General features: G+C 55.4%; 1 protein-coding gene across 1 annotated transcript; it reads right to left on the bottom strand.

Moving 5' to 3' along the window:
* Positions 1-860: 860 nt before the first annotated feature.
* Lbx1 (ladybird homeobox 1) lies at positions 861-3,887 on the bottom strand. Its single transcript, XM_040743829.1, has 2 exons — positions 3,039-3,887; positions 861-2,432 (listed from the first exon to the last, which is right to left on the bottom strand). The coding sequence occupies exons 1-2, from the start codon at positions 3,361-3,363 to the stop codon at positions 1,912-1,914; spliced, it is 846 nt and encodes a 281-aa protein (XP_040599763.1). The 5' UTR covers positions 3,364-3,887; the 3' UTR covers positions 861-1,911.
* Positions 3,888-9,650: the final 5,763 nt, after the last annotated feature.

Below are 9,650 nucleotides of genomic sequence, written 5' to 3'. Positions count from 1 at the left end.
ACATCAATTTTTCGGAGAAAGGGAGCCCAGCGGCCTGGAGGCGGTACCCAACTCTGGTGACAGCGGCCACTCGCCAGCCCAGCGACAACAAAAGCCCAGAGAGAACACTCCCCCCCCCCAACACACACACACACTCAGTTCAGGAAAGTGAAAGCGACCTGAGCCCCCGCCCCAGTGGCTCAAAGTCGCTAGGAAACCAGGAAGTCCCTGAGACGCCTATGGTTTCTGCTGCTAGCCAAGTTTTGGGCCAGCGTTTGTGGATGTTACTAGAAATGTACTACAAGCCCCAGACGCTTTGGTCTTGTATTCCCGAAAGCCCACAAGTGCAATTCAGTATGCCCTAGTTGCCTTCAGCCTTATACCCATCCCTTTGCCGACTCCTAAACCGGGCTGAAGCCCTCAGGGCTCGACCAAAACTTGCAAGTCTCCAGGCTCCACCCTGATCTTCCACTGAGTGACACCTGCCCTTGCGGCCCTGTTTAGCAGGTGTGGAGGAAGCACAGGTAGACTAGGATGCTCAGTGTTGGAGCACAAAACCGCAGGACAAATCCTGCCTGGCCTTGGTGCCTTCCATGTACAAACGGGTTTTCTGTCACTATTTACAAGCTTAGCTTTTTACCCCGACCCGACGAATTAGGCTTCTCAGTGCATTTAGTAGCTGCAGCTGCTTAAAGACCTGGGCAAAAGGCACCTCCATCCACTGCTTAGCTGTTGTCCCTCGCCCCCAAGCCTGCCCTGAAACTTCCCCCCAAGTCTCCAAGGCAGGCAGGACCCACAAGGAGCAACAGGGGTAATCTTAACCTACGACTGGACTGCTTTAAGTGAATCCGGCCCATTCTCGCAAACGCGGTCGCGGCCCATTCTAGTAAAATGGCAAAGACTTTATTTATCGGAGAAAGAGGCCTTGGGTACAGTCGGAAAAAGAGAGGACAGGGCAGGAGCTGAGAAAGGGCATCCAGAACCCACCCTCACCGGGCCACCCTCCTACGGCGGCCAAGTTGAGGCGGGAGAGAGATGTTGACAGACAGACCCAGGGCTGCAGAGGAGGTGATGGTGAGCCTTTGGGCCGCCCTTCTTTCGGTCTCTGTCGCATGCAAAAAAAGAAAATTCTAAAAAAGAGTAAAAAATAATTCTAGGCCTTTGGGTTCTGTTTTCGATAATTGGTTGGATGTTCCCTTGCTTTTTCCCTACGGGCCAGACTCCAGCAGTCAGTCCGAGAAAACGCAAGATGGTTTGGAGAAATTTTAAAAATAGTGACATCGGGAGGCAGACACGCCATTGAAAACAGACTTCTCTGGCTGGAGAAAGAAAAGATAGATTCTGAAACTTGCAAGTCAAGGCCCATCCGTCCCCCACCCTCCTCTCACGCAGGGAAAAAAGAGGCAGAAAGAAGTGAAAAGTCAACTGTAATAGGCCGAGGGAGTGAGCGAACGGTGCATTCGCCACATGCAGAGAAAAATGAAAACAGCTTCTAGACCGCGGGAGTTACTGTTCCGCTGCTCTCGAGTCCGCCTCACCGTCAGCCGACCCGGTAGCACCCGGGCTTTGAAAACATCGAAATCGCTGATATTTAAAAAAATAACAAAATAAAATAAAGAAAAAGATCAGGCTGCGGTGGGAGGGACCCACTATATAGGCTTAAATATTTATACAGAAGCCATACAGAATTGCACGGCGAGGGCTTCCGGGGCGGCGGAGGCCGCGTGTGGCGGCCGGCCCCGCCGGCCGACCCGGATTTATTGCTTCGAGAGGGAGGAGGCGACTGTCAGGAGCCAAGTCCGGGCCCCGGGACAAGAGTGGAGGCGGGAGATGCAGAGGAGGTCCCAGCTCCCCTTGGCGATCCGGTCCGGGAGGCGGCGGGCGGGCATGCGGGCGCTGGGGGCCCGGGAGGCAGAAGGTCCAGGGAGCCGCTCAATCGTCCACGTCTATCTCTTCGTCTTCCTCGTCCTCTGAGCAGTCCTGGCTGCTGGCCCGCTGGTCCGTGAGCGGAGAGGCCGGCGAGAGCTGCAATGGCCCACCGCCCGGGGCTTGCGGGGCGCCTGGGGGGAGCGCAGGAGAACCCGGCCTAGACTTGGCCCTGCCACAGCCGCCGCCACCGCCGCCCGAAGCCTCCGAGTTCTGCTCGAGTTCGGCCAGTGCCACGATGTCCATCTGCCCGCTGGGGCCCAGTTTCTTGGCGGATTCCACGTCGGCCTTCATCTCCTCCAGATCCCGCTTGAGCTTGGCGCGCCGATTCTGGAACCAGGTGATGACCTGTGCGTTGGTTAGGCCCAGCTGCTGCGCAATTTGGTCGCGATCTGCCGGGGACAGGTACTTCTGGTATAGAAAGCGTTTCTCCAACTCATATATCTGGTGGTTGGTGAAGGCCGTGCGTGATTTTCGCCGTTTCTTGGGCGTCTGCCGCTGCCCAAAGATGGTCATCCCATCGCGGCCTGGAAAGAAATGACAGTGTACGCTCGCTGAAGACCCCACCCAGACTCTATCCCATAACTCTCCACCAGACCCAGGCCCATCTCGCTGTTGTTCCCACTCAATTTGATTCCACTCTCTATACCGGAGCAAGTTGGCCATGGGAAGTCCCTAGGAAAAAATGTTTTGGTGTCTGCTTCCTAAGAGTTGATCGGAAAGACCTAAAGTCTCACAGACACACAAGCAAGCCAAGCCGAGACTGAGACTCCCCAAATGTATCGTGAACACGGATTTTCCACCCCTTTCCCATGGCCGGACTCTATCCTACCCAGAAGTTTCCAGGAAAATATTTTTTTCTCCCCCACTCCAGGAGTAAGTCAGGGAACACCCAAGCCTCTGTGAAGTCTAAGGAGCCGGTCAGACTTCGGGGAGGTCTTGGATTCCCCAACCTCTCTCAGATCACCCCGGACTCAGAGGCCCCCAGGAAATAGGGTCCTGTCCCACCTATCTCTACTAGGGGACTGGAGGGACCTGACAACAGGGTGGGCAGAGGCGGGGTGGGGGGGTTACGAGGTACAGGACACTGAGTATAGGCGTCTGGGGCACAGGACAATCTAGCTTGTGCCTACCTTCGGCTGCCTGCAGGACGCTGACCTCCAGCCCCTTAAAGGTCTTGCTGGCGAGCTCCTCCAAGGCGCACAGCGGCGAGGTCTGCGAGAGCAGAGCGCGGCCCGCCAGGGGCAAGCCGCCCGGCGCGTGCTTGTCCGCGGCCGCCAGCAGGTGCGCCGCCCCACACAGCGAGTAACTTCTCCGCACGGACGGCTTGTTGAGGATGTCCTCAATGCTGAACGGCGTCAGTGGCTTGTTGGAGTTGGCGGGCGGCGGCAGGTGGTCCAGAGGGCTGCGCCGCCGCTCCTCCCCCGGCGCCGCCTTGCCGTCCTCCTTGGAAGTCATCTCGGCCTCGCTTGGGGGCCCGGCCGGGGCGGCTCTGGCCGCGGGGACCCAGCCCGCGGGCAGCTCGGGCGCCCGACGGTGCGAGAGGAAGGCAGGAGGCCGCACCCGGTAGGGCGAGGGCGGGTAACGGGCCGATTAGCGCGGCGACCCGGGCAGGCGGAGCGGCACGGGGCCCCGGGAGGAGAGCGCTGACGCGGGCGCCGCTGGCGCCACCGGGGTTTCCAGCAAGCCCGGGCCGGAGCCGGGAAGCGCCGCGCCGGGCTCCAGTTTCGCCAGCCCCGGTGCTATTTAAAGGTGTCAGGTGGCTCCGCCGCGGCGGCTCCTGGCCCCGGGTCCTGGCGGCGGCAGTTGGAAGAGCCGAGGCGAGGGCGCCGATCCCGGACTGCGAGGGGAGGCGGAGAGACGGGGCAATTGACTATTGCTAACAAGTTAGCCTTGATCGAGGAGTAATCAATTATCTGCAGCGGCACTTCTCTTTCTTCGCTCTCCCGTCTTCTTTCTCCTCTCTCTTCTTTCTCTCTGTTCTCTCTCCCTCGTCCTCTCTCTCTCTCCCTCCCTCCCTCTCTTCACTCCACTCTGCTCCCCCCGTCCCTCTCCTTCTCTACCTCTCCCTCGCCCTCTCTTTCACTCTCTGTCTGTCCAATGCAGGCGGCTCTAAGTTGGGAAGCTCATTAATTAGCGGGCCCGGGGTAGGAGGAGCCGGCTGGAATTAGCCTGCCTAATGCGCCTGTCAGTCCCGGCTCTCCGCCGTACTCGGCCCGATATGTTTGTAAATTACATTAGAGGCGCCTTTATTGCTCCCGAACCTGGGGTGACTAAAAAGCCACCGCCCCCACCCCAAACTGAGAGCGGAGCTCCGGGTACACCCGTCTCCCGCCGGCCTAGCGGCGATGGCAGGACCAGTCCGGAGGTCTCAGGCTCTGCCAGCCGCGGTCGTGGAGCTAGAGAAGGGTACCTGGAGCCCCAGTCGCGGAGTGACGCGGCCGCTGCACGGGCCAGGTAAGAACTGGAGGCCGGGAGGCCCCGCTGATGCCCAATGTGGACTTTGATGATCCCAAATCAAGAACCCAGCGCCCCTATTCCCAGACTCTCATGTCCCCAACCCCAGCCCTGGGCCGTAAGCCTGGGAAAGGAGAAGCTGAAGACTCCCGGGGCTGGCCCCTAGGAGGTCAGAGCGGGCTTCGCAGCCCTGGGTGGGCGACACGGGACAGAGGTGGGGATCCTAAGGGTTGGGGGAGGGGAGCAATTGGCGAGCTCAGTCTTCCCCACCCCGAGAGGCGAGGCGAGAGGCGGAGGGGAGGAGTTGGCGGTTCTGCACGCTTCTACCCTGGCTTGAGCCTGAGGCGGGCGCCCTACCTCCTTCTGCAATCTTGCACACTCTTTCCTCCCGCCGCGGCTCTCGGGGGGCCAGCTAGGGCCACCACACGTCTGGCGACCGGCGTCCTACGAAAACTCAGCCAGGTGTCAGGGTTACCCGGGCGGGTTCCGGGCTTCCCCGCTGCTGTTTGCCCCGGCCAGGGCCAGGGCCCCGCTGCCTGCCCCGCCCAGCCGGGCATAGGACTTGGGTGTGCGGCAGGGCCGACTCCAGCTGTTCCGGATGCGGGGTGGGGACCGGGAAGGGGCCGGGCCACGGCTGGGGCTGCGCTCTCGGAAACTCACAGCGAGGCCGGGGAACCAGTGAGGCTGGTGGCTGCGGATCCCAGGGCCTGGAATCTCTGAATGTTAGGCGAGCATGTTGTGTACATCGTTATTTGAAAATGTATGTGTGTGCGTGTTTAATGTGTATATTTGTGTGTGGTTCTCCGTGTGTCTTTCTTTAAAGGTTTATGAACCTCTGGGCGTCCAAGCGGGATTGAACCTCAGCTATGCCTTTCTTTTCCCTTGAGGTACGACAGTGGGGCTGTGCTCTGGGGCCCTCTTCTTTCTTGCTACTCCATCTGGTTTGTGTTGGGTCCTAATTTTCCACTTCTTCCCTTGGAAAAGGGAGGGAGGAAAGAGAGTGTAGGAACCAGAAGAACCCTTCTCTCTCCACTAGCTGCACAAACCAGACTTGCTTTGTTTGTAAACTCCTGAGTGGCCTGTGTGGACAGAAACACAGCTTGGGCCGCAGAAGCATTCCAAGAGCAGCTGGAGAATTTGTGGACCACGGCAGGGAGTGGGACTGGAAGAATGGGACCCTCCCGGTGGGGCTGGGGGGTGGAAGGAGGAGGGAGAAAGGGAGAGGAGAGGGAGAGGGAGACGAGAGAGAGAGAGAGAGAGAGAGAGAGAGAGAGAGAGAGAGAGAGAGAGAGAGAGAGAGAGAGAGAGAGAGGAAACTTGGCTTGCTCTGGGGCAGGCGCAGGCTTTCTCTTTGCAGAGAATAAGAGAATAGGTTTACTTTTCTCTAGTTGAACTGTTGGGAATCGTGGCATGTGGCTCTCTGAATTTAAAGGGTAGAGTAGAGAAAAAGGATTCTTGCCTGGAGGCCCAGTGTGGCCAGGGACCTGCCTGCTTGGGAATGTTTGAAGCCCACCTTCTACTTCCTTCCCAGTCTATTTTCAGGAGGTAGGGAGTGAGGCAGGGGGAGTGCTCTGACACAGAAATAGTGATAATAAAAGCCCCCGCCCCCAAGTCACAGATCCAACCCACGTCCTACTGTCTCTCACATGTCATCTGCCTCTACCATCCCTGAAGCCCTGGAAGCCATGAGGAGATGTTAAACTGGGTAACATGAAGTCGAAGTCTAGGAACTGGCGGAGAGGAACCTGAGGGAGAAAAGGCAGGGAAGTTTAAAGGAGGGCACAAGATACATCTGCCCTCTCCTGACTTTCTGCCCTCAGGATCCTGCCCCTGCCCTTTCCTGGCATAACACCAAGCCTTTGATGAAGTCTAAACCTTAACACTAAGCCCAATGCCTGCTATGACTCAACTCATGGTTTTTGAAGACCAGAGGACTTGAGGATTTCTGAGAAACTGCCAAGAGGGGGTGGGATGTGTACTGGGGAAAAGAGCCTGTTCTCTGGGAGCTTCGTTCACTTCTTGTCAGAGGAGGACATCCTACAGACATTTGCTGTCTAATCTCCATGCACCTCTCCTTCCTGCCTTGCCCCGCCCGGCAGATTTACCTCTTTGGCCTAATTGGTTGGCCTCTCAGCCAGGCACGCTCAGGAGCACAGCCAGTCTGAGGGAGCAGGGAAGTGTGGCACCACCTGGCATTTTTTGTTTCAGTTCTTTTTGCCCAGGTCACTTGTCCAGGCCACCTTGAAACCTATTCAACGGCCCCAGCCTCCTTTTGCTCAATCTGAAGGCCTATCTTATCTCCAACCTCCCAACCCCCAATGGAAAAAGGTGTGTGGCAGGACCAGGATCTTCTAGATTCCTGGGAACCCAAATCCATTGGCCTCTGGTACCCCTCCTGAAGAGAAACTGAGTATATTCTGAGTTGGTGATAGGACAACCCCCACACAAGAGTCTTGAGTGCAGGAGCATCAGTGTAGGGGGTTACTCCAGGCAACCTGGACCTACCCAATCCTAGGAAACACCCAGTTCTTACCCATCAAATATATCAGGTGGGTCTTCATCCAGCAAAAAGGTCAAAATGATTCTACAATGGGAGGGGATGGCTCTGCTCCAGACTGTGCCCTCTCAGAGGAGTTGAGAGGTCATAAAAATCAAAAGGAGAGGAAGCTTCTGAATCAAAAAGTTCAGAGGGATGAAGAGAGACTAGAAGGAACCCAGCCATGAGAGTTCAGATCTTGTCTCTATCCAGTTGTCCTCCTGGGGCCCTCCACTGTGCAATGGAGACACTGGCACCCTTGTCAGCTGGCCTGTAGCCTTCAGCTGGAGCTGGGGGCAGCCAGACTCTGGAGTCCCCGCCATCTCCTCAGAGGAGTGCCTACAGAAAGGCCGTTGTCCATCTCCAACGGAAGGGATTATTCTGACAAAAATCTGTTTGCTTTCTAATTTAGGGAACATCCCAAACAAAGAGGAGGAATAAGCATCCCATGAATTGTCATGGATTTCTGTTCTAGGGGGACCCTACTGGACCCAAATGAAACTCATTGTTTCTGAGCAAAGGATAATAGTTCACTTAACTCATCTCCAGGCTCCTCAGATTCAGCCCAGGTTGTCTGGGTAGCCCCATTCAATCCCATGCTCTGGTGAGGACTACCATCTGTTTTCAGCCCAGGCTTCCTTCCCAAGAAAACAGTGGCACCACTCGAGACGACTAAGCTTGATCACTAGTTTTGTCCCAGGAGACCACTACTCAGTCCATGAACTTCAGACAGCTCATCTCCTGTAGAAGTCTTCCATAGTCTCATCAACCTGGGTGAGCCAGGATTACTCATTTTGGGTTCTACATTCTGTCCTGGGCCAGTGTCTATAATAATAGGAACAATAACTATGACCATAACTACTGTAAGTCCTTACATTGCTGGGCTCTGGGCTGAGCTTCTTCACTGGTTACTTTACAGCTTTTTGAGGTAGTTATTCTAATATTCTTCATTTTACAATAAAGAAAGCAGGGAACAGAGATGGTCAGGAGACCTTCTAAAGTCACACAGCCTGTCTGGGATTAATCAGAATCGGAACACTATTGTTTACTGTGCATTTTTATTGTCTGTGCACCTACTCTCTGATATCTGAGAGAGGTCTCCACAGGCTCTGTGCACAGGTTTCAGGAGATCTGAAGACTCCAGACACTTTGTGTAAACTTCATCTACAAGTCCCAGTGAACACCTTTTTCCCCCTATGGCTAATATTATATAACACAGGGTTGGAGATCCAGAAAAGACGAGAGGCAGAAGGAGGCCAGTGGGGAAAGGGAGGGAGGCCAGTGGAGAAGTGGAGGGAGCTGCCTCTTCCCAGGCCTAGGAATTAAGAAGCCAGCTGCTCTAAAATACAGTCTGGGCTCCAAGCCTACTTCTGAATTTGCCCTGCTCTCCCCCTGGCTAGGCACAGCTCTAAAGACCTCTGCCTGTGGTGGTGGGGGGCAGGGTTTGTGTCTGGACCATTCTTTGGGGTGCACTCATTCTTTGGTGAACGAATTCCTTTAGACCAGTGTGTCAAAGGTGCTTCTGCCCCATGGTGTTGGTGCAGAACTAAATGTTTTTTGGAAATATGGAGGCAGCACAGCAGCAAATGACAGAGGCAGGCTGGTATGGAAGAGTCCCCCAGAGATGCTGAAGGTCTGCCTGGTGCCATCTCTGCAGCTTCCAGAACAGACCTCTCTTTTTGTTCCAAGCTTTTGCTCCGCACACTCGTCCAGGGTCAGAATGGCCTCTGTCCCTTCTCTTTTTGGCAACTCTTTCCCTATGCTAGTGCCCAACTCATCACCTTGGGAAAAATCCTCTCTGCCCTAAGGCTCCTCAGCAGACTCCCTGGGAGTCACTGTCGTATCACCAGACAGTGATGGTTTGTGTCAACCCTTCTGCTTCTCTCTCCATCTGGTCATGAACTTGAGGACAGGACCGCCATCTCTCTGTGTACCCCATGCCAGCCAGGCGTATACCAAGAGCTCCTCAGGCATTTGTTGAATAAATAAACTAAACAGATAAGAGACAAAGAGAGCCAGACAGAGAACTGGCCCAGCTTTTGCCCCCACCCCAGAGAGGGCCAGGTGTATGGGAGAGGGCCAAGGGTAGGTGCATTGTTTTTGTCAGCTGTATGCAGATGTGTAAGGCACTCTGCTGCTCATACCTCTACACTGGCAGAGGTGCAGAAAGACTTCATTCTTTAACGATTTTTGCTGGGGGAAGGGGTGCTGGGGAGTGCTGGGATCTGGATCCAGCTGTGGTCTGACTAATAACTTGACTTCGTTGCATTTCATCGTGTTTTAAACAGGATTCCCTGCCACGTGATGGGTTCAGAAATGGAGAGGAAGAATGGGCTAAAGATTCAGCAGGAGCAGATGGAGAGGTCAAAAACACACTCATTGCGTCCCAACATCAGCCCTGGGTCTGTGAAGAGAGCCAGGGAACCTGTGCGCCTAGGCAGGACTCACTTGTTCTATTCCAGGCAGAAGCTGGCCTTAGCGCTGCACATTGAAAAAGCAGGAGCCTTTAGGCAGGTGGTTAATGGAAAACCATTCGGAAACAAGGAACATACACATGAGAGAGGTGTAGACACAGAAAGAGACAGTGCCACCTTCTGTTGTCCAAGCAGTGAATTCCTGGTCTCAGAATGAAACCCCAGCCCTTGGTACATCCAGGAAGGTTATTGGGATGCTGTTTAGGCCTGGAGAGGAGGGACTGAGGAGCTAACCCTGCACTTGTGGATGGACCAACAGTCTCTCCTCCCAGCCTTCC

Source organism: Mesocricetus auratus, unplaced genomic scaffold, assembly GCF_017639785.1.
Source record: "Mesocricetus auratus isolate SY011 unplaced genomic scaffold, BCM_Maur_2.0 Super-Scaffold_4256, whole genome shotgun sequence".
In the NCBI taxonomy this organism is placed as follows: domain Eukaryota; kingdom Metazoa; phylum Chordata; class Mammalia; order Rodentia; family Cricetidae; genus Mesocricetus; species Mesocricetus auratus.
Note: the sequence above shows the minus strand (reverse complement) of the source record. Positions and strands in the feature narration are given on the sequence as shown.